The sequence below is a fragment of the Staurois parvus genome, unplaced genomic scaffold (assembly GCF_062004578.1).
Source record: "Staurois parvus isolate SC_StPar_1 unplaced genomic scaffold, SC_StPar_1.0 ptg000682l, whole genome shotgun sequence".
Classification (NCBI taxonomy): Eukaryota; Metazoa; Chordata; class Amphibia; order Anura; family Ranidae; genus Staurois; species Staurois parvus.
The window spans coordinates 4,048,214-4,074,282 of NW_028318478.1; the positions used below are offsets into that span (position 1 = coordinate 4,048,214).

At 39.3% G+C, this 26,069-nt stretch overlaps 1 protein-coding gene across 1 annotated transcript in view; it reads left to right on the plus strand.

Annotated features, from left to right (window-relative positions):
• LOC149447558 (dual oxidase 1-like) overlaps positions 1 to 26,069 on the plus strand; it is a 219,885-nt gene that overhangs the window by 143,145 nt on the left and 50,671 nt on the right. The window contains exons 19-21 of the mRNA XM_089652420.1: positions 3,606 to 3,831; positions 7,159 to 7,252; positions 20,025 to 20,200. Of these exons, the coding sequence (XP_089508546.1) occupies positions 3,606 to 3,831; positions 7,159 to 7,252; positions 20,025 to 20,200 (496 nt within the window). The remainder of the gene's footprint in view (positions 1 to 3,605; positions 3,832 to 7,158; positions 7,253 to 20,024; positions 20,201 to 26,069) is intronic.

A 26,069-nucleotide genomic window follows, 5' to 3' on the forward strand; every position in this document is an offset into this window, starting at 1 on the left:
CCACTGTTTGCTGTTCTGTGATAGAAATGCAGCAGATTTATCATACTAGAAATAATATACTGTATGTATGTGCTCAAATCCAAAATGCTTATATATATATATATATATATATATATATATATGTGCTAAAGAGGTGCAACCATATGTTAACACACAAAATTCTGAGTCAACCCTCTGCACGCTGCTAAATGTCCCTAAACATATCTTAGCAAACTTTTCATAAAACAGGTTGGTTCATTTACATTGCAATAGAGGTAACATATATCTGTGCACAAATCCAAACAGTTTATACAGATACAGTGTGAAACCCATTGGTAGCTCTCTTCAGCTGTCTATCTGATCCATATTGGCACTATGTCCACTGAAGTATTCTATAAGCAGGCAAGTATTTTACATTTTGCCGAGTAGTGTAGGGACTGACCAGAGAGGGATTACTTTGACACTGTGTTTATGCAAAATCTGCTAAAACATATTTAAGGGAGTATAGCAGTGTGCAGAGGTTTGCTTCAGAATTTTCAGATTAATCATAATGTCACATCTCATGTAATAAATGTGTAATGTCATTCTGTGCCTTTTGTTCTGTAGGATTATGCAAAAGTGTGGCAGATTTGCCAGCTTCTTACAATTCGCCTAACATAGCTTTTGGAAATGTATTTAAGAAGTCATTTCAGATATCTGCATCTCTTTAAAAAGTGGTTTGCTCTACACGTGGTTGGCGTGACATAATATATGCACATATTGCTTAAACAGCCATGCATTTCTGTTCCTCCCCCTATGGAATAATTCAGATCTCCGAGAAATGTTTGGCTTTCCTACTCTTAAGCAGTGGCACCTTGAAGGTCTTTGCTATATCAAATTCTTAGTGGATGTCAACAACAAGCAATGTAGCCCTAGAGATATTTCCTTCTTTATCTAATAATCCATTTCTATTTTTACAAATGAATTCGTACAATGCCTCTATTCTTAAAAAATTGTCTCAGAAGGATTGGGGAAATTATTTGGGTACACTTCTGGGACATCCTAACCCAGGTAGTAAAAAAAAGCAATTTCCTTTCTATACAATTTTTTTCAGATAGCCGCTGGGCTATTCCTATTCATCGACTGGTCTTCACTAATTGACCAAGAATTTCCCCCAGATTTCAGTTGATGCTCTTCTAAAATTGCTGCATTTGTCTTGGGGCACGATCAAAGCCACACTGTACTGCAAAATGATACTTCCACTTTTCCATCACTCTTATTAAATCTCTGCATCGTTTCTACCTTATGGGTTTAAGCTCCTCTTCTTGCTGCTTAGAATGTGGACAATTGGATGCGGAACTGTTCCATGCTTTTTGGTCAAGCCCCAGGATTAAACATTTATGGAACTCCGTAGTGCATTATGCTACCACATACTTAGTAAACTATCTGCCTCTAATGCCCAAATGGCCTGATAAATTTCCCAGAACACTAAAATTTCAAGGGGCTGCAAGTAACTCTTTACTATCATATCCCTTGTGGCATGAAAAACTATTTTACAAAAGTGGTTCTACCTGGAACCCCCTGCTTTCTCTTTATTCAATTGTCCTACGTTTTTCGCATTGAATAAGTGGAGGCCTCCTTTCATAAAGAATTACAGGTTCAAAATTTCTTCAACATTTGGGAATCTTTCATTCAAACCTTGTCAGTAGAAACTCAACATTCCATATTGCAATGGTTTCAATATGCTCAATGGTATCTACTTAGACTCCTAACCAATGATCCTCCAACTGACACACCCCTCTTAATTTTAATTGAGGACTCCCCTCTCGTTCCTTTGCTTGCTACCTATTAGTCCAACCGCTATTTATTCAAACGTGTCTTAATATACGCTATTAGACCCGGTACTGTTAGATTTCTCCCAGCCTATACTAACATACTGTATCATTTCTTTCTTGATTTGATTTGTTGGCCAAATGCTGTGGCCATTGTTCTTGTTAATGGGATTCTCACAATTAAAAAAAGTGGTTTGCACCACTTATTAATTATGCAACAGATTCATTTGTTGATTTTGGTGCAATGTTTTTCATAACATTTGTGACAAATGTGTGAAATGAAGACATTCACACAATGAGTGCAGCAAAAACAAAAGTGGCATGGCACTCATAGACGTTCAGCCACAACTCCAATACAGATGAAACTCTTACGGGTAAATTCCATTTATACATAAGAGACCTGTAAGTCACTGCCCAACATACTGGTAGTTAAAACTTCATGCTTGGTGAGACCCAGTTGGTCAAAATGACACTGGAAAAAGTTCTATATTAAGATATGTTTTGCAGTGTTGCAAACACCTAATGGGTGGTCATTCACTTACTCACTTGTCATGTAAAAATTATACTTAACCGTATGTCCTTTCAACTTTGAGATTTGCATCTGCATTGCACATGCTAATTTAAATTAATTTGCCAAGTGGAAGCCTTCTCTGTTGAGGGAAAATATGGTGTATGATGTAATCATTTATGAGATTCTGTTGTTTGATATGTTAAGCGTTCTCTGGGTGACAGTGTTTTCAGCATGAGATTAAAGTGTTACTAAACTAACAACAGTAAAACCAGTCTGTAAATGCAGTAAAGCATACTGATTATACTCACTGTGCAGGTTAACACTCTGCATTGCGTAAAAAGGATGTTTGAATCTGTCTATTGCTAGAACAGAGCCCTGGGGGCATGGTCAGTTTGGTGTGTATTGCTAGAGAATTATTTTTCTTGGGAGAATGCATGTGATCAGCACAGGGCCAATCAGCCCTGTCCAGACAATCAGGGGAGAATGAAAACTCCTCCTACAAGCTTTAACCATCGCTTTGCTGGACACTGATAGAAGTCAAAAGACTGCTCTAACTACTGATGAGAAAAGGTATTTAGCAACTTATGTTTACTAAAATAATTGCATTTCCATGTTGTGTGTACTGTGGGAGACCAGATATAGTGAATGCAGGGTCCTGGTTTTAGTAACACTTTAAAAAGCTGACATGACTGTAAATTTGAGACTTCAGATGACATCTCAACTAACTCTGACCTCAAGAGTTGTCCACAGATAAAGTAGAACTATAGGCAAAACGTTCTTCACTTTAGATAGAGTATAGAAGGGTTATGACCCTTGCCAGATTTTTTTGCCATCTGTGTCCCATTGGGGAGATTTACCTTCATTTCCCGTCCCATAGACAAGACGGTAAGTGAGCAAATATCTGCAAATTAAGGTAATTCCTTGGGGACCCCCAGGTCACCAGAACTCCCCACTGGAAAATGTCCCTCTATTACGTTTCTGGTAACAACCCAAAATTTGGTGTTTCTTTTACTTTTATATTTGATGATAATAGTAAACAATACAAATAGAGAGGGTGAATCTCCCCAATAGGGACACAAACAGCAATAAAAACCTAATAGGTGTCCTAATCAATCTCCATTCTGTACAAAACTGAAAAACGTTTTGCCTTTAGTGATATTTTAAGGATTTGACCACATTTAATTATGTAGCAAAGACTATCAAAATCCTAACATAAGCCCAATAAAGACTTTCTCTTTAAGATTGCATATACACATCTTGTTTTTTCTCCTATGTCATAACTCTACATTCTGTTTATTCTGCAGGTTCTTGACATCGATCAGTCAGGCATTGAAAATCTCATGGCTGAAAGCTCCTTAAAGGTGAGAGAGGCTCTCAAATGTGAACTAAGCAGGACAGAGTTTGCAGAATCATTGGGACTCAAGCCTCACTCTACATTTGTGGATTCCATGTTCTCTCTTGCGGATGAAGATGGGAATGGATATCTATCATTCAGGGAGTTCTTAAATATACTCATTATTTTAATGAAAGGTAAATTTCTGTCACCGATTCTAACAATTGACATACAAGTAGACAGGTATGGCAGTTCTTGTGTAATAAGTAAATTATTATGTATACAATTATTTGGTGTTTTTAGGATTTTTTCATTTGATTTGGTTTTTAAGTAGGAACCATATGATTTTAAAATAATAAACAGTTCAGATATTTTTTAAATTTTATTTAGGGCCAACATGTAGATGGCAGCGTGACATTGTTATTGTCGTGGGAGATTTATTAGCTCCAGCCTAGAAGAGATGATGTTAGATGCACAAGAGGAGTCTTTAGCCCTCATGCACACTTGACATTTTGATAACACTGGTAACATTAGCTGTGTAAAGTCAGGTTAAAAATGTGAGTTTTTCAGCTTTTTTTAGAGTTTTTGCATTAGCGTTTGTGGTGTTTTACAGCGTTTTACCTCATTTTAATGCGTTTTTCAGTGTTAGAGCATTTTTACAGCTGAAAAACTCCTCTAGAAACCCACTAGTTTTGTTTTATTTTCCAACCCAATAACGTCCTAGCCAAAAAATGTTGATTACAGCCTATGTGTGCATGGACACATAGGATAACATGCTGGGGAGTTTACTGGCTGTAGAAAAAAAATGTCAAATGCCATAAACAGCCGCTGTAAAAACATCCAGTGTGTATGAGGGCTTAAGATCATTGCTGGTCACAGATCTCCTTTGTTTTCTCTGTGCAGCAAGAAGCCTGGCCCTTCAATCCATTTGGGAGTTGATATATTACCCTTTTTGAGATTGTAAAAATCTCAGTGTGTCTTTTCAGCCAAACGTTGATCAACGAGTGGTCTATTGTCCTGCAAAAAAGCTAACGTTTACTGAAGTTTATATAAGGTATTATAATTTATACCAAGACCCTCATATTCCTAAAAAGGTCAATTGATACTAAAGAAAGAACAGGTAGCTACCGTGGATAAGGCAGTTATTTGGAAAATTAAAGTATAACTAAAGGCAAAACTTTTTTTGAAGTTTTGAATAAAGTGGAGAGAGATTCGAACCTCTGTCGGGTTTTTATTGCTATCTGTGTCCTTGTCAGGGAGAGTCGCCCTCTTTGTCCTGTGTACCTTTATCAGAGTGAAAAGAGTGAAAGTGAAATCAAATTTTGACTTGTCACCAGAACTAGACTAGAGGGGAAATCTTCTAATTGCAGCACTAGTTCTAGTGACCATGGTGACAATCAGGGTTTCCTCATGTTAAGGGATTTCCACTCACTTCCTGTTTTGGATATGGAACAGGAAGTGAAAGGAAATCTCTCCAATGGGACACAGCTGTAAAAAAACCGACGGGGGTAATAACCCTCCTTTACCCTATCCAAAATAAAAACAAAATTGCCTTTAGCACTACTTTAGGGATTCAAGGTAATTCCTAGCAGTGCTACCCTGTTAACTTCTATCCACAACATCGGTCCCTGTTAGTGTACTGTCAGCTCTCTGACTTTCTGTCCTTGATGTAGGTATCAACATTTTGCTAAGGGATCCCATGACCTGTATTTATGCCCCTGAATGGGTTCCCAGTCAACAAAACCCAGTGCAGGTTTTCACATTTGTTTCTTTGCCACTAGCTCCTGATAAGAGTCACATAAACAAATATTAAATATATCTTAAATATGTAGCAGTCTCCTAGTTAGGCTGTTAAGTACATTTAGTTATTGGTTCCACTATATTAGGTGGAGGGGTTGTTCCCAGTTAGGCTCCACTGCAGTGGGCAAAGTGGTGGTTGATTGTTTGGTCTGCTCAGGATTCCTAGGCTGAGCATTTGATTGCTTCCTCCTGCCTCTGGAAGAAGCTTCCAGAACATGAAGAGGGAGATTCAAATGATCAGCTGAATATTTATCATACCCTGGCCAGTCCCCAGAAGAGAGCATCCAGAAGGTGGCTGGGGAAGGGATAAATGTGCAGAGGGTTCTTTCTTCCTCAGGAAGGATTTCATTACTACTGGGACTGTTACCCCTAGGGGAAGGATCAATAAGACAAGAAACTACTGTTTGGGTCACAGCATTTGCTGTGCTAAGGGGCCAAAGAGGACAGTTAAAAAGGAGATACCTACTGAAGGACAGTGTTTCAGATTCCAAGTCTGGAGGAGAACTTTGGCATCTCCTTTTTTGAGGATCCACCTGAGGAGGCTGAGTGGCAGCCAGCTTTAATTGTCAGTATGCTTGGGTCACCAGTGGCCTTTGTACTACTTAGGGAGAACCTGTCTGTTGCCAGCGGACCCTTCGTAGGTGAGTGCTACAAATACTACATAGTGAAAGCCATAAATTGACTAGATAATACTTTGAATAAATTATACCCAAAACCCAAATGTGGTGATATCAGGTATAGTGAATTACAGGATATCATTTATAAAAGCTATAAAACCATAATAACTTGCAAGGTTTACTCCCTTTGAGTAATTAATCAATATTAATGTGTGCTTTGGAGATACCGGCAATTAAACCTGCTAAACATGTTTCTCGTGTTTTCCAACTTTGTTGCATTTGAACTAAGAAAAGGTAATTGTGTGCAAATAAGAATATAATAAAAATTGTTGAGGCCAATCATAATGACCGTATAATCTATTTTATTATGTAAAGGAAACTGTACTGAAAGATTAGGTTTACAGTTACTAATTATTCTTTCCTAAAGTTGTAAACCTCAGACATGAAATTCGAACAAACCACATATGTCTATTGTGTTTACTTGCCTCTCTCCAAAGCTCTAAATGTCATTTCTATCTGCTGTCTAGTTCCTCTGCTTATCAGCATGAGTCACTTCAGACAAGCTTTCCTGACGCCAAGAGCTAAAAAAGTGACAGGGGAGGGACCTCCAGCACACAGCCTCTGATTAACAACCTCAGGTCTGTTCCGTGGTGTGTGAATAGGGGTGTCCCTTCTTTCCAATCGGCTCTCAGAGCTCTTGTACAGTGTGTAATTGCAGCTTCCCACCCTCTGTTTTGTGAGTCTGTCAAAAATCCTTTTCATTTCTGAGTTTTACAAGAATGTACAGGACAAATGGCTGCAAATAAACAGGTATAACTTATGTAGGAGGATTTGTTTCACCTCTTTGTATCACCTGAGGCCAATCACTTCATTGGGTATACTGTATGTGAGGGTTTACAATTGCTATAAATGCTCATCCAGTGACTTCAATACTATTTGAGTTACTGACCCTGTGCAAGTAAGTAAATTAGGAGCATGGACTTCTGACTAATCTGCAGAAAAGAAGTCAGACATTTGTCAGACATTTTTTTAATCTTGGAAACTGCTTTTTATCTTTGTTTTGTTTTTATATATTTATTTTTTTTGCATTTCATTTATTTACTGCAGGATCACCTGAACAGAAATCCAAACTGATGTTCACTATGTATGACATTGACGGAAATGGCTTTCTTTCAAAGGATGAGTTTTTCACTATGCTAAAGTAATTATATATGTGTCACTGTCTGCTTGTGTTTTCTGCATGTGTTTTTGTGTCTGTAGAATGTTTTGACTAGTTAGTAAACAGGAAACAGTTAGTAAATTCACATTTACATGTATAAGTGTGACAGACCTCCTGCGCTCCTAACTATGTCCCTATCAACTAATCACAGAGGTAAAGCTGGCAACATTCAGTCATCTACCTATAGACAAGTGTGTAGAATAGAACGAGAAATAATGTGGCGCTACTACCATATAAATCCTTCACAAATTAACATAATAAAAAATGCATAAATAAATATGAGTGAAATGGTACAAATAAGTTAAAAAAATCAATAAACCATACATAAACCATGATACATGACAGTGTTTGGATCCCTCACACAGTAACATGTGCAACAGGTGCCAACCAACAGGTCCAGAAATTGATCTAATAGTGATCAAACAGACAACATACCAAAAGTCCAAAAAGGGAACTCAGAATAAATGCGTGCTAAAAACCTCCCTCCGGAACAGATAAATTCTTCCAACCACAAACAACATGAATAACAAGTGCGTCCCAAAGACATATATAATTATGTCTAATCATGCAAAAATAAATATAAATAAACGTATAGTAAAATGGATAATATGGTAAAAAGTCCCATGAGGTGAAAAACACCTATCAGCAATCAGCAAATAAAGTCCACATAAACTCTTTGAACAAAATGTGATGACAGGTGTGCGAAGATATCCAAAATGGCTGAATTGCCCACTTACCTCCCTCTTTCGACCCACACAGGGTCAAAGAGCCTTTAGGATCACTAACACCTGGATCCTTAATACCCGGGACTCCTCCACAGCTCTCCACACTGGTCTCCCCTCAAGTACAGGCTCACAGTGCAGCAGATCTCCTCTCTAGGCCACCTGGGCCCTGATGAAGTCACGTGACAAGCGTGACGATACGCGTCAGTGGTGATGCACTTCCAGTCGGACGCCATCTTGAGACACCCTGGACACCCATGCAACTACATCTGATCTGAGGTTTGATCTACACTAAATGGGATGAGAAAGATGATTAATAATGTGAGAGCATAATACATTGTGCTAGTGCTGTATCAGTGAATAAACGTTTTTACACTATGGAAGTATTCACTTATATTTTCTGAGGAATTGAGTGGCTATTTACCATCTTATTGCCTGGAAAGGAGATCTGCTGCCTTGTGAGCCTGTACTTGAGGGGAGACCAGTGTGGAGAGCCGTGGAGGAGTCCCGAGTATTAAGGATTCAAGTGTTAGTGATCCTAAAGGCTCTTTGACCCTGTGTGGGTCGAAAGAGGGAGGTGAGCGGGCAATTCAGCCATTTTGGATATCTTTGCACACTTGTCATCACATTTTGTTCAAAGAGTTTATGTGGACTTTATTTGCTGCTGCATGTGTTACTGTGTGAGGGAATCAAACACTGTCAAGTATCATGGTTTATGTATGGTTTATTGATTTGTTTCACTTATTTGTACCATTTCCCTCATATTTATTTATGCATTTTTTATTATGTTAATTTGTGAAGGATTTATATGGTAGTAGTGCCACATTATTTCTCGTTCTATTCACATTTACATGTGTCACCACTTGCACAAATATACAGGCACAGTCATAAACACCGGGTTGTCTTCGACCCCAACCTCCAATCCGTGAATGCAAACCCAGAGTGCGTGATGACGTCAAATCCAATAGCAGCTTCCGTTTGATATAATGTCCCTTCCATTTTTACCTGTGGTGCAGCCCTGTATAATATTTTTCTTCAAGTGTGGTACACCCAAGAATTTGTAGCTGGAAGCTCTAAAAAGCTCAACATCCCATAGTTTTCAGTTGTGCCTGTTCACACCTGAATGTAGTGTCACTTGAATCTTGTAGCTTAAAATTGTACATGACTCTTTTGAGCTACATGCTTTATGCTTCAGTCATTTTCAGTCCCATTAGACTACAATGGGAAAGCCTAATAAAATGCACTACGCACAAAACACATATACCACACGTTTTCCCTCTAGTAACTAGCCACTGGCTAAAAATGTTTTTAAAAATGCCCGAGCCTTAGACATTTTGCAAAACTGCCCATACAAATGCTCACTTCTCAAAAAAAGAGCGTGCAAGCCGACTAGAGATGCTCAGCTCAAGTGTGAATGCAGCCTTACTGTAAAAAAATAAGATAAGGCTAGTGAAGGGTCATTGTGGCACAAAAGCAGGTCCAGGAGGGTTGAAAGGAGCTTTAAGAATCCCCAGGAGCTATTTAAAACTCATTATACCTTTAACCCCTTGGCGCTGGCGCCTCCCGGCCCTTTAAGGGTTTCAGAAGCCATCACGGTGGTCACATAATCGGGAAAGGTCCTGATCAAAAGAGCAGATCGGGACCTTTCTGTGAGTACCAAACATGTGTGCTGGGAGCGCGCAGGGCGTGCGCTCTCAGCGCATATTTTTTTTTTAAGAGAACACAAATGTGCGGCCACTCGGCATCTAGGCCCAGACACTGGGAGGCCGCACATTTGCATTCAGCTGGCGCCAAGAGGTTAATCTCTCACCCCCCCCAAAACAAAATCTCTAATTTTTTTCTTCTCCATGTACTTCAATGTATTTTACCAAAATGGTGAAATTTCATTGAAATCTCTGAATTTTCATAGAAATTGTGGGAAAATAAAAGATCCCAATATTTTACATCCCTATTTTTGATGTCTGTATATATATCGGTGTATGCTACTATGCAGATTATTTTAATAGTAATTATTGCACTGATTACAGGTGTGCAAATGATTAATTCAACATATCTGAACACGTACTTTCTAAATCTTAGGTAATAACTTTCCTAAGATAATTATAAAGGTTCTATTGTTGATTTTTAACACATGCTAGTGGCTCTGCTGTTAAACTACTCCTTGCTGTAATGCATTCTGAGTCATTAATCTAGAACACGTTGGCACAACAGGAAAGTCAGAGTAAAGTACATAGTTTCATTCTTGTTCAGTATCTGGTATTTTAGCCTAAGGGTTAGCGAAAGCCAGACAACTAGAAATTGCAAAATAAGAAATAAGTGATGGCAGCTTCTGCTTTTCTCTTGGCAAATGTTTCCTTTAAAATCTGTAAAAGAGTTTCCTGCAAAAAAGAACATTTAATACTCACCTCTACTGCGACCTACGTTGCTGATCACTGTAGTGAAGAGGAACCACTGGCTGAAGCATCTTCAGAATCCAACACTTCTGAGGTGTCAGATTCCTAGTCCTCCACTGTGCACTGTGGTCCTTTCGCCAGCCTCTATGTAAATAAAGGGCACAGGAGAGATATAGGAGTGGACAGATTGAACTACTGAGTACAACTGTGGACCAGGAATCCAGCACTTTAAGAATTGTTTGGAAGATTTTTTAGCTGCCAGTTTCTTTTGAGTACAGCAGAGATTGGGGGGTGCCAGCAGTGGATAATGCTACTAGCATTAGTAAATAGACAGCAAGGTATATTATATTTGCTTGTTTTGAACTTTTTTTCTTTCCAATAATTTTTATTGAAAGTTTTAAAAAAGTACAAAAACAACTTTGTAAAGTACAGCACAAAAATGACAAAGCCATATACCCCCACATGTAACAGGCACTTACAATTAAAGAAAACGGGAGACATTCACATTACAGTATATGTTCCTAAATATATAACTGATTACACATCTAGAAAGCAAAGTACAGCTAATGTGTGAGGCAGCTTGGTCATTCAGATAGTCACCATGGCTCTTCTGGCTGAGAAATAAAAATTACAAAGCTCAATTGCAAACATTTTTTGCATTTATTTAGTTGCTTCCTGGTTCTGGCCTGGGCCAAAATGATGTCATACTTCCTAGGAGCCTTCTTGGGCAATATTTCTTTCATCTAGAGGAGGGACTTTCCCCTGCCTGCATGCCTGATCAAAGGGCAGATGGAATCCAGGAAGTAAATGCTAAATGAATCATCTGCCCCTACTCAAGATGTCTTGAGATATCTAGAAATGCTAGGGAGGTGTTTTTAAAGTGATTTCTCAACAAAATTTTTATTATTATTATACAGGATTTATATAGCGCCCACAGTTTGCTCAGCGCTTTACAATATAACGGGAGACAATACAGCAACAATACAGTTCAATACAAGAGGGAAAGGAGGGCCTGATCCTTGGAGCTTACAATCTAGGAGGGAGGTGCTAGCGGTACAAAAGGTAGTAACTGTGGGGGGTGGACTGGTTGGAAGAGTAGAAGATTCCATTATTAGCTGAGGGCAGGATAGGCTTCCCTGAAGAGATAGGTTTTCAGAGATCGCCTAAAAGTGAGCAGAGTAGGCGATAGTCTGATAAATTTGGGTAGAGAGTTCCAGAGGATGGGGGAAGCTCTGGAAAAGTCCTGGGGACGAGCATAGGAGGAGGAGACAAGGGAGCTAGAGAGTAGGAGGTTTTGTGAGGAGCAGAGAGTACGGTTTGGGTGATATTTGGAGACAAGATCTGTGATGTAATTTGGGGCAGAGTTACAGTCAGGTCCATAAATATTGGGACATCGACACAATTCTAACATTTTTAGCTCTATACACCACCACAATGGATTTGAAATGAAACAAACAAGATGTGCTTTAACTGCAGACTGTCAGCTTTAATTTGAGGGTATTTAAATCAGGTGAACGGTGTAGGAATTACAACACTTTGCATATGTGCCTCCCACTTGTTAAGGGACCAAAAGTAATGGGACAATTGGCTTCTCAGCTGTTCCATGGCCAGGTGTGTGTTATTCCCTCATTATCCCAATTACAATGAGCAGATAAAAGGTCCAGAGTTCATTTCAAGTGTACAATAAATTGATTGCTTATTGCCGCGCCCTAAATGTGAGATATGAATACTTCCAGAAATAGGGCACCTTCCAAGTCAACTTATTACAACTTCAAAATAAATCAATAATAGAATGTGAAAAAAACAAAAAATGTGAAAAAAATATCATAATATAAGTAATTTAAATTAAAAACGAATAGTGTCCAAAAAAAGTCTATATAAATTCGATTAAAGTTGATTAGTCAAACAAGATTGCAGATGGATTCTTGCTGGAATATAGATACTCATATGCGTTCACCTTCCATTAAGCCCACTGCTGGGCTAACACAGCTTTATGGTGTTTATCCTTGATGGATATCTTTAGAGACTCCCTTGGATACTCCTGATGGTTGATAAAGGATGATTGTGGGTCTGTGGGTTAGCTTTTCCTCATGGCAATAAAAAGTGCTCCATCTCCTTGTATTATTCCTCGTTGGTGTAGTGGGAAAGAAAAAGGTACATGGTGCCTTATCGTTTTTTTAAAAGAACAATTTTATTCACAACTTCTTCTTATGCACTCACAAGTATTCAGTATAAAAAGTTGAGTTAAAATCAGTGAAACCGCTAAATGCGTTTGTGACAGGTCTCCTGCGTGGTTGCTCACACTCGCTCACATAGACTTATACTTGCCGTGATTTCGGGTTGTTGTGGTGACGTCAAAGCCCCTCCCCAACGCATTGCTCCACAGGGACACGTGGCTTCGTCCAGGGGATGTGATAGAACAATCACCATACTAAGGAATCTTTTATAGTGATACGGCGCCATCTTTTAGAAGTCTGGATGGTCGCGGCCATCTTTGTGGGGTCCAATCTACATATTAAGCTATGATTAAGCACAGGTGTATTCAAGCTGATAGAAACTTTGTTGCCAGTGTTGTTTTCTATTTAGACTGAAAGGATGATTTTCTTATCCCCTCAGAGACCCCCGGTCTGTGGAGAGATTCCTGTTTTATCAGCAGAATTCTGGGAACACCCCTTGAACATGGAAATAATGGCAGCTTATGTTCAGAGATGTTCAAAGTTTATTAGACAGTACTAAGATTATATAGGATACAGAAAAAATAAGGGAGGGGGGAGCGAGTTCTAAAACTGTAACTTGTAGGTTTCCATCATGAGCTAACTACATGAAACATGACATATACATTTCTTGGTATAAATTGTTTTTGCTAGCTTTCTGAGAAATAGCCGGGCAAAGACAATGTCAGGGTCGTCTTATCATTCTTTATACTTTCTGGTGCAAGCTGAAACACTTTCATTAAACTTCTAATATATCTGCAAAAACCTAACTTAATACTTAAAATGGCGTACATCAACAAAATGGAGGTTATCTACATCCTTTCAATCCCCTCTTAGATCATGAACATGATCTCAATTCTTTACCTCAGTCATCTTTTTGTAAATAGCCAGATAACCTTCATTTGTATTTTGCGGCTTGGTAACTCTAGCAATGCAATATAATAAGCATTTAAAACATAGATATAAAAATAAAACAAAAAGCAATATCATGACTATGCTTATAACAATACCTTTCATCCATGAAAAGACGGAACCAAATCCTGATCATAGCCAATCAAAAGGAGTCAATCCATCTTTTTCTATAGCTCTAGCTTCTTCCATTAAACCATCTACCTGTTCCCTGTGTTGCTTTATTATTTCATAATAATCTGGAACAGTCATTGTGGTATTATATATCCAAGTACAACATTCATAATCCTCTGTCATCTCACACAAACCTGTCAGAGCAGCACTCATGCTTTCAATAGCTAATTCTTGCATCTCCAGCTGTTTTCTAATAGCTCTGGTCTCGGTATTTAGCAACCCTATGTCCTTAGAGTTCCTCTCCAGTATATCATCAATAATGTTTGTGTAATTATTAATTTTGTTCATGAGTGTTATTCCCCATCCCATGTAGGTAGGGAACCATGACCAAACCTTATCACCTGTAGAGAATAGATCTACCTTTTCTTGTTTGGTTTCCCTTCTCTGTCTCAGAGTTAGTTGGTGTTTTGGGTATGTACTGGCTTTTACCTGGTGTTCCTTCTGGTCTATAGCTGCCATAATTGGCACTAATTGGGCTACATAGCACCAGCCCTGGACATTATTCGGTATCCAAGGGTAACAGATCTTACCACAATAGATATAGGTATTGTTTCCCAAGGAGATCGGCAATTTTTTTATTGCAGAACGAAATTCAGGGGTGGCAACAAGTGTGAAATAAAAAAGTTTTCCAAACATAGTTTTCCCCACATTGTCTTGTATCCCTTCTAAACTTTCATTCAGGGCTCTACCATTTACTTGCCAGAGTTTCACAGAAGATGTTCCATCCCTCCTTCCAGGATCAGATATATTTAATATGGACTGAGAGCACACTCTCTTTCCCTTGTGGGAAGTATTCCCCAGTCTAAAACACCAATCGGGGAATTGAGTGACTCCCAGAGTTGGAAAAGATATGGTGGCATTAGAAGTAATATTGGTCAAACCAGTACTTACATTCCCTGTTATTAACAAAAATATTTTGACTGGAGCGGCCAGAAGAGGAATTTCATATGTGCTAGGATGTAACTTACTACATATCCAACATTTATCATAACCTGACTTTTGAGCATAAGCATATTTAATCTGCATCAACATTTTTCCTGAAAAAGGATTGTTCTCTTCAAAACTTCTTTTTGACTTTCTTTCACTTTTGGTTATCTGGGTCTCATTTAAATCTAGTCCTTGACCACAGATACCTTTTATTAGGCCCAAGTCCTCAGGGTGATAAATACAGCCAGTATGATCCATACTGGCAGGAAAAAGAGCACAGTCAATGTGCCCAATAGGACCCAGATCTTCAAAGCACCATGAGGGGCAGTAAGGAATGTCATCTTCAGGGTTTTTTTCACTGATTTCACCCGCTCTTTGAGGATTTTCCTCTTGTACTTCACCTCCTTTTTCCGTCTCGTGTTTCTCAGATGTTTGGTTCACCTTCTTCACTCGACTAGCATGGATCCAGGACTGGGAATTCTCCACCAGAACAGCCATTCTGGTAACCGCTATCACCATAGTAGGCGGTCCAAAGGGGTAGCCTTGCTTCTTGTCTTTAGCGAGTTGGCGGACCACTACAACATCTCCCACTTGGAAAGGGTGTGTTGGTTCCTGAGAAAATAAAGGAGAGGTGCGAGCAACATTTCTTTCAATCTGATCTAAAGTTTGAATTAATTTTCTCACATATTCTTGTACCAGGTTAAGGTCCCCTCTTTCTAACATAAGTGAGTGTCTAGCCCAAGGAGTGGGGAATGGTCTTCCCATTAATATTTCAAAAGGAGATAACCCTGTAGTCTTATTAGGTGTCATTCTTACCTCTGCCAGAAATTGTCCTGTTCATCCTTTCTACTATACCAAAACTTTGAGGATGATAGGGAATATGAAATTTCCAATCTATCTTAAGCACTTTTACCAGGTGTTGGCATACCTTGGCCACAAAGGCTGGCCCGTTATCAGAATTTATCTTCAGCGGACATCCCCATCTGGGTATTATCTCCTGTGCAAGAATTCTGACTACAGTCTGCGTGTCCTCCTTATTAGTGACACATGCTTCCACCCATCTGCTAAACATATCCACCATTACTAACAAAAACTCTTGCCTCTGTCCTGTTTTTGGCATGTGGGTAAAATCTATTTGTAATTGGGTGAAAGGTGTAGTTGGATACACTAGATGTTGGTGTTGTGGTTTCTTTGGGTTCTGTGGATTGTTCCTTATACATGTAATGCACCTGGAAACATATTCTTTCACCAACGTAGATAAACCTGTAATGTAAAAATCTTGCAATTATGTTGCACATATCGTTTTCCATCCTCTGTGTCCTAGACCGTGGTACTGTGCAATGAACAATGGGGCACTTGACATGGGAATGCATGGTTTCCCCTCTAAGCATACTAGATCAGAAGCTGGATCTAGTTGTGCTCCAGAACCATTCCAGGCTGCTAGATCGACTTTTGTAGCAAAATGTTTGTAAATCTGCATACATCTGGTCATGTGGTGTGGTTGTGACGCCTGAAGTGAGCATAGGCATCTTTTCACTGGCCACCTGTTGTAATGCAGCTTCCTGTGCTACCTTATCTGCTAATGCATTTCCTTTGGCAATATGATCTCTGTGATTTGTATGTGCCCTGCAAAGAAGAATGGCTAATGTTTTCGGTAACTGTATGGCTTTGAGTAGATCAGATATCAAGGAAGAGTGAGATATGGTTTTGCCATCAGCAGCAATGAATCCTCTTCTCTCCCAAATGACCCCAAAATCATGTACAGCACCATGGGCGTACTTAGAGTCTGTGTAAATGTTGACATCCTGTCCTGCAAATAATTGATATGCTCTTGTAAGGGCTAATCAGTTCGGCTGCTGGAGCTGACTGATATGGAATTGGCTTTGCCTCGAGTATTTTGTCAGGAAGTTGCACAATGCCGTATCCTGCATGGTAAGTATTCTCATTTGGCCTAGAGCATGAGCCATCTACAAACACATCTGGGGCCCCATCAAGAGCCACAGCTGACATGATGGGCATAGTGTCTTGCTGTATGTGGGTTATACAATTGTGTTCTGGTGCCTCTTCATCCTGTTCTCCCTTTAGCCCCAGTAGGGCATTCAAAATTGGAGCAGGGCCTGAATTTGCTGAAGAATATTTATTAATCAAGTTGGGATCAGATCACTTCATATCCGCTCAACCTTTGTGCTGACATGTGTTGAGTGTGTATGTTTTTCAGTAGTAAGGACACTTGATGGGTGGTGTGTAGGGTAGTTTCATGTCCCAAATGTGAAAGAAATTGTGGCTTGAATACACCTGTGCTTAATCATAGCTTAATATGTAGATTGGACCCCAAAAAGATGGCCGCGACCATCCAGACTTCTAGAAAATGGCGCAGAATCACTATAAAAGAATCCTTAGTATGGTGATTGTTCTATCACATTCCCCGGACGAAGCCACGTGTCCCTAAGCCACAGACCCACAATCATCCATTATCAACCATCAGGAGTATCCAAGGGAGTCTCTAAAGATATCCATCAAGGATGAACACCATAAAGCTGTGTTAGCCCCAGCAGTGGGCTTAATGGAAGGTGAGCGCATATAAGTATCTATATTCCAGCAAGAATCCATCTGCAATCTTGCTTGACTAATCAACTTTAATCGAATGTATATAGACTTTTTTTGGACACTATTCATTTTTTATTTAAATTACTTATATTATATTTTTTTCACATTTTTTGTTTTTTTTCACATTCTATTATTGATTTATTTTGAAGTTGTAATAAGTTGACTTGGAAGGTGCCCTATTTCTGGAAGTATTCATATCTCACATTTAGGGCGCGGCAATAAGCAATCAATTTATTGTACATTACTACAAAACACATTTATATGAGGATGTGAATAGATGCCTGCTGACCTATATATTTAATTATTATCTCATACCTCAGTGGTATATACAGTATATTATTTGTCATTTCAAGTGTGCTATTTGCATTTGGAATCTGTTGCTGTCAACTCTCAAGATGAGATCCAAAGAGCTGCCACTATCAGTGAAGCATCCATCATTAGGCTGAAAAAACAAAACAAATCCATCAGAGAGATAGCAAAAACATTAGGTGTGGCCATAACAACTGTTTGGAACATTCCTAAAAAGAAGGAACGCACCGGTGAGCTCAGCAACACCAAAAAATCCGGAAGACCACGGAAAACAACTGTGGTGGATGACCGAAGAATTCTTTCCCTGGTGAAGAAAACACCCTTCACAACAGTTGGCCAGATCAAGAACACTCTCCAGGAGGTAGGTGTATGTGTATCAAAGTCAACAATCAAGAGAAGACTTCACCAGAGTGAATACACAGGGTTCACCACAAGATGTAAACCATTGGTGAGCCTCAAAAACAGGAAGGCCAGATTAGAGTTTGCCAAACGACATGTAAAAAAGCCTTCACAGTTCTGGAACAACATCCTATGGACAGATGAGACCAAGATCAACTTGTACCAGTGATGGGAAGAGAAGAGTATGGAGAAGGAAAGGAACTGCTCATGATCCTAAGCATACCACCTCATCAGTGAAGCATGGTGGTGGTAGTGTCATGGAGTGGGCATGTATGGCTGCCAATGGAACTGGTTCTCTTGTATTTATTGATGATGTGACTGCTGACAAAAGCAGCAGGATGAATTCTGAAGTGTTTCAGGCAATATTATCTGCTCATATTCAGCCAAATGCTTCAGAACTCATTGGACGCCGCTTCACAGTGCAGATGGACAATGACCCAAAGCATACTGCAAAAGCAACCAAAGAGTTTTTTAAGGGAAACAAGTGGAATGTTATGCAATGGCCAAGTCAATCACCTGACCTGAATCCGATTGAGCATGCATTTCACTTGCTGAAGACAAAACTGAAGGGAAAATGCCCCAAGAACAAGCAGGAACTGAAGACAGTTGCAGTAGAGGCCTGACAGAGCATCGCCAGGGATGAAACCCAACGTCTGGTGATGTCTGTGCATTCCAGACTTCAGGCTGTAATTGACTGCAAAGGATTTGCAACCAAGTATTAAAAAGTGAAAGTTTGATTTATGATTATTTTTCTGTCCCATTACTTTTGGTCCCTTAACAAGTGGGAGGCACATATACAAACTGTTGTAATTCCTACACCGTTCACCTGATTTGGATGTAAATACCCTCAAATTAAAGCTGACAGTCTGCAGTTAAAGCACATCTTGTTTGTTTCATTTCAAATCCATTGTGGTGGTGTATAGAGCCAAAAATGTTAGAATTGTGTCGATGTCCCAATATGTATAGACCTGACTGTATAAATGGCTTTATACATTATTGTTAATGTTTTGAATTTTATCTGTTGGGCAATGGGAAGCCAGTGGAGGGATTGGCAGAGAGGGGTGGCAGATACAGAACGGTTAGTAAGGTGGATGAGTCTGGCAGCAGCGTTCATGGTAGACTGAAGAGGGGATAGCCTGCGATTAGGTAGGCCAATGAGAAGGGAGATACAATAGTCAAGGCGAGATATAACAAGTGAATAAGTTGCTTAGTGGTTTCCGAGGTTAGGAACGGGTGTACCTTGGAGATGTTGCGGAGGTGAAGTCTACAAGTCTAAAATAAAGCATGGAGACATGCATAGATGGATGGATGGATAAGTTTGCTTCGAAAATTAAAAATGAATGAAATAGCATTTTCAGTTTGTGGTACTCATTTACAGTTAAGTTCCACTCTTTGATGAAGTGGCTTTTTTACACATTTTTAGCTTGATTTTAGCTACAATGTTGCTTTCCATTTCCCTAGCAGACACCAGTTGTTAAAAGAGAAGTTCAGGAATACGAAAAAGCAAACAGTCGTACTCACCTAGGGGGATGCAGCATTTCTCCGATGCTGAATCTGTCCCCCACCTCTAAGAACATGAACTGAGCGATCAAACTACGTGGAAAATTCGGTCTTCAGTTTGCAGAGAGCTGGTGACTGCCATTCACCAGCTCTCTGCTCTGCCCCTCCAGCACTCACTGGAGCCCTGGGCTGTAGAGGGGGCAGGAATGGTTAGCTCAGACACTCAGTGGCTCTCTAAGAGGCTGAGCCAGCTGCCGTTCAGGCATCTGGGTGGATCCCAACTTTAAACTCGAGATTTCTCTAGAGTCTGGACCGGCTGAGGGATGTCGGCTAACAGTGTGTTTTAGCTCACGGTCAGCTGAAAACAGATCACAGGAGTGCAGAGCAAAGTGCTCTCCTGTGATCCACAGCAGTAAAGCCAAACAAGCTTTGGCTATACTTCTCCTTTAACGGTATAAAACATCCTGCAGTCAGATAGTAATATTCATATGGAAATCATTTTGTGGAATGTGAGGCTTGGAGAACTAAGCAGAAAAGCAGAACCATGCAAAACAATTGAAGCAAAGCATTCTGTGCTCTTTAATTATGCTCATTATTTCAGATCTTTCATTGAAATCTCTAATGACTGCATTTCTAAAGATCAAGCTGATCAAGTCATAGAAGTTATGTTCAGAGAAGCAGGGTTTGAAAACAAAACGGAATTGACATGGGAAGATTTCCATTATCTGCTCAGAGATCACGACAAGGAATTGCGTTTTTCAAAGCTACAGTTTAAAGGTGTGATATATTTCTATAAACATGTTTTACAAAAATAGAACATGCATATGCAATGTATTACTGTTCTCATGGGTGTGCTCATTGACATCACCCCACCTTCTAATTCATTCTTCAGTAAACTTTGGCACATGTTTCTAACTACAAGTTAAGGTGTATGCCCTACCAGAAGTAGCACAAGCTAATTATACTTTACAGAATTCACTGCAGAGAGTTTTACTACATATGGAGTTTGAACAGAAATGTTCCGCTTTGGATACATCTTTAACTTTTTTTAACATTGCTGTTGTTTCAGCTTCCCATTGAAGACATCAAATGCATTCCACTCAAAAGCACACAATTTTTCTTTCGCTTCGTATCATTTGCAGCATAACATAGGAATTACCAGGGTAGGAATGTGCAACTTCGGGCTGTATATCTCATAGCTTGAAATCCTGATATAAATAAAAGACCTCTATGTTAATTAGGGCACTGGATTTCATTAAATGTTTTTTTCATAATTTGTGGATGTAAATAAACATTAAATATCTACAGTAAGCATCTTTTTAAAAGAATAATTAGGAAGACATTGAAGGATCAGTCCATCTAAAACTGATTTTTTTTTTGTTTTTTTAATTATAGGTTTGAGAGTTAGGCTATGTTTACAGTTGTGTGCACAATTATATATGTTCACATGGTGAAGCAAAGGATTTTTCCTGGCGGGTCTGAACACTGCCTGCATAGAAATCAATGGCCAGCAACAGTACTGTTTACACACTGTTTGCTAACCTGTATGGTTAAATGTTTATAGAGTCCCAGGACGCAAACATTTTGCTTTCAGGAACAGTGTTTCTGATGAGTTTCTGGCCACACACAAACAGCACAGCTGCAGCTAATCAGCCAGTTTGTATGGGGCCATAGCATAGGGTGCAGCTGCATCCAGATACAGTGTTTAGCTTCTTCCTAAAGCAGCATCCATGTAAATGTAACCTTAAAATAACATTAAAGGTTCCTTTTTTCCCTTTAAAATAACAAACATGTCATACTCACCTGCTCTGTGCAGTTACACAGTTACACACAGTTAGTCTGGCTGAAAAAAGACAAAAGTCCATCCTTTTCAACCAAAAAAAAAGGTTATAGTCCTATACCCACAATTGATCTAGAAGAAGGCAAAAAAAAAAGCAAAGCATGTTCCAATTTGCTCCTGCAGGGGAAAAAATTCCTTCCTGATCTCTTGAGAGGCAATTGGATATTCCCTGGATCAACTTTACATATAAATGTTAGTATCCAGTTATATTGTGTGTATCTAGGAAAGAATCAAGGCCTTTTTTAAAGCAATCCACTGAGCTGGCCAGAACCAACTCTTGAGGAAGTCTATTCCACATTTTCACAGCTCTTACTGTGAAGAAACCTTTCCGTATTTGGTGGTTAAATCTCTTTTCCTCCAGACGTAAAGAGTGCCCCCTTGTCCTTTGCGATGACCTAAGGGTGAATAACTCTACACCGAGTTCATTATATGAACCACTGATGTATTTATACATGTTGATCATAGAATACTTTCAGTTCCTCTAATCTTTCCTCATAGCTGATCTCCTCTATGCCTCTTTTCAGTTTGGTTGCCCTTCTCTGTACTTTCTCCAGTTCCTCAATGTTATTTTTGTGAATTGGTGCCCAAAACTGAACTGCATATTCCAGATGAGGTGTTACTAATGATTTGTTCAGGGGTAAAATTATATCTCTCTCTCTGGAGTCTATACCTCTTTCAATACAAGAGAAGATTTTGCTCGCTTTAGAAACTGCAGCTTGGCATTGCATGTCATTATCAAGCTTATGAGCTACCAGAACTCCCAGATCCTTCTCCACCATTGATTCCCCCAGTTGTACCCCCCCCCCCCAGTATGTATGATGCAAACATATTCTTAGCCCCCAAGTGTATAACCTTACATTTATCAACAATAAACCTCACTTGCCACATTGTTGCCCAATTAAACAGTGCATTGGGATTGGCTTGTAAGTTGGAGACATTCTGTAAGGATTTTATTCCACTGCACAGTTTGGTGTCATCTGCAAAGACTGAAATGGGATTTTTAATCCCAGACCCTATATCGTTTATAAATATATTAAAAAGTAAGGATCCCAACACTGAACCTTGGGGTACACCACTGACAACCCCAGACCATTCAGAGTATGAATCATTAACTACTACTCTCTGAATTCGGTCTTTTAGCCAGTTTTCTCTCCATTTACATAATTTGTTACCTTACACATTAGCCATGTGTGAGGAACTCTGTCAAACGCTTTTGCAAAAAAGTATACCACGTCCACCGCCACCCCTCTGTCCCTCATAAAAGGAAATCAGATTTGTTTGACAACTTCTGTCTTTCATGAATTCATGTTGTCTGTTGCTTAAAATATTTTTTCCAGCAAGAACTCATCTATGTGGTCTTTTATTAAACTCTCCAGTATCTTCCCAACTATAGAAGTTAAACAAACAGGTCTATGATTACCTGGTAAAGATTTTGATCCCTTTTAAACTATATAGGCACCACATTGGCCTTATGCAAATCCAGTGGTACTGTGCCAGTCATTAAAGAGTCCCAAATGGTATTGCACAGAGCAGCCTCAATCCTCCTCTTCCAGGGTCCCCCACTGGTGTGCCTGGCTCCTCCTATTCGGCAAGTGTCCCCATAGGAAACTGCTTCCCATGGAGGCACTTGTGCAAGCTCCCACCATTGACACAGACAGGGTGGCTCAGCACCACCCTGCTTCCTTGTCACTGAATTTGATTGACAGCAGTGGGAGTCAATGGCTCCCACTGCTATTAAACTGTGCAGTGAGGGGGGGGGCAGAGCCAGGAGAGCCACTGTTCCCAGGCACATTGCTGGATCCGGATCAGGATCAGGTGAGTATAAAGGGGGGAGGACACATGTGGCACAGAAGGTTTTTTTTTTACCTTGATGAATAGAGTGCATTAAGGTAAAAAAAACAAAAAACTTTACAACCACTTGTCAGTTTGCTTTATCTCTCTCGACAAATCGTTTGGTTAGGTATCTGATTTGAGTTCCTGTTGATTTTTTTTTTATAATGAAACATGTAACAGGAGGGATTGAAACACAAGACTAAATGGGAATATGCAAAATTCCCAAAGGAATCAGCAGCTGTGGCAGGGAGATTTCACTGTTGGAATATCCAAGACATATTAGAAGCCAGGAGACTCCTCTCATAAGGCTTCACCTGTACATAACATATCTGCAAGTCAACTGATTTGGGGGGAACCCAGGCTGATGATGATTAAATTAAGCAATAACAGAGAGATAGCTTTCCTTTTCAGAGAAACTCATATTTGAAGGGTGGAGAAAAGGGGGAAGTAGCAGGAAAGACTTTAAGAGTCCAAATAGGTTTATTTGATCATTGGTGTTATGACTGCATGTTTGAATGAGAGAAGAAAGAGATGCCTCTAGAAAATATGTTAAGGTACAAAGGATGAGGGTATAATGGAGGGACCAAAGAACAAATGAGGAAGTAGAATTAGTAAAATGGTAAAACAAGTTGGTAAATTGGTAAGAAAGTGGTAAAGAGAAAGCTTAGAGATGGTTTAGGTAGACATTCTGGGTTGCAGGTAAAACAATTTCATATGTTCAATCTTCTATGATAAAATATGTGGCAAAGTCTTTAAGAGCAGGAAACAGGAGGAAGGCAATAATGCAGTAGAGAGTTGAAAGCATTTAAAAGATTTCTATGAGTTACATGACTGTGCGTATGTAAGAGATAAAACATACGTATGATTGCTTTGCAATGAGAAATCACTCCTGAGCCCCTGTATAGCATGTTTTAATACCAAGAAATTTTGTTTTTCCTACAGTGCCAATTCATAACCCAGTAACACAATTTTAGCATTTAATTATGTTCTTGTGCCAAGTATGTCAGCTAAGGCTGGCCATAGACGGGTCGTTTATCGGCCGAATTGTCGGCCGATAAACAAAAAACACTGTTCAACAGGTAAAAAGTTTTGGGCATAAAATTAGCTAATCTTACATAATTTTGGGATGCTGAAAATGAAAATGACCCTAAAAAATGTTGATTGGCTCTAGTTTCCATGATATATTCACCCATCTAATGACGTAAGCCATTCAAAATTATGATGCAACTTCAGGTGCATATTGCGCAATTGATACTGGTGACCAATAGAAAATTGCATGTATACTGAGATGATGCAATATTAGCCTTTAATTGCATCACTTCACTGCATAAAAGCTGCAGTATCTGTAGCTGATTGTAGTTCGACAGCGTCTTTACATTTCGTTTTATGCTTATATAGGCTACTCAGTAATGCCTCGAACTTGTGTGAATAAAGCAGATAATTTCTGCTATATCTTCGGTGAAATAACTTTTATCTCACAAAAAAGGAGGATAACAGGAATGATTAAGAAAGCCTACAACTTGTATTTTGGCTGCAAGATAGGAGACCAGGACAAGAGCTGGGCACCACATATATGCTGCAATTCTTGTGGGACGGCACTGGAGCAATAGTTGAATGGAAAAAAGGCATCTATGCCTTTCGCTGTGCCAATGATTTGGAGAGAGCCAACAGATCATGTTAGTAATTGTTACTTTTGTATGGTGTCTCCAATTGTAAAAGGGCTAAATAAGAAGAAAAAGTTATCTGTGCACTATCCAAATATTCCATCGGCAATACGTCCAGTTCCTCATGGAGAGGGGCTACCAATTCCTAAAGCACCAGAATCCTTCGTGGTTGAGTCAAGTGAGGAAGAACCTGAAGCGTGTAGTCACGTGCAGTTCTAAGAGATAGCCCTTTCCTCGAATACAAGAGAAAAGCCAAGAGAAGCAAAACCGACACAAACTGAAGACAAAACTAGTGAGAATCCTAAGTATTAAAATGATTCAACTTAGCTTATGGCTATCATTTTTCTTGGTAATCCTATGCAATATATTATGCCATTTAGGCTTTGTTATGTAGTCAATATCACTTGCTTTATATTTGTGGAAAGACATCTATCTATATAATTATTGTGCATTATGTAGTCATTACGCCTATAGTAGAAAACTTTCCGTTTACAGAAAAACTAGAGCCAATTGACAAATTTCATTGTTATATTTGAACTCAGAATGTGAAATTCATTAAGAAATGGATCCTTTTGTTTCCAAAACTGGCAAAAAATAAAGATTTGTTGAACAGTGAAATCGGTCGTTGCTGTCACCGGTGCTGCCACCAATGTCTACAAAAAACAGCCGTTTTTCATGGATTTTCCAGCATGACCGATAAAAATAAACGAGAAGGTCCGCAAAAAACGGCTGATGGCATTGCCCCACTAACGGCGTAAATATCAGCCGATTTTTCGTGCAGATGAAAATTCGGCCGATAATGACCGGTCTATAGCCTGCATAAGACAGCAAGGATAGGAAATGCTGAATGGGTCCATGACCAAGACATGGTTATAGAACAAGTGATAAAGATCATGGTGAGAAGAGGATGGAGAAAGTGAGAGAAAAGATACAAAGAGAGGAGACAAGGGCACATTTCAAAACATAATGTTCAGAAGGAAAAGAAGATTTAAAAAATAATCAAGCATATAATTACCAGTGCGAGTGGTAAGAAAACTGTGGTGTGAGGCCAAACGGCGAAGATTATATATAGAAGTTTAGCAGCAGAACTATTCGTGTCAGTGAGAAAGTTGAAATTATATTATAGTAGAGAGTAAAAAGAGAATAAATGCAAAGGAATAATAATTAATAAAAAATAACTAAGTAGCCATGGCAGGAATCCGAGAGATTAAAGCAAATTAGGAACAAGAAGAAAGAGGAAGGAAGTGGACAGAATGAACCACAAGAGAGAGAAAAGCAACATAGGGAAATTATTGAAGTAAATCAGCAG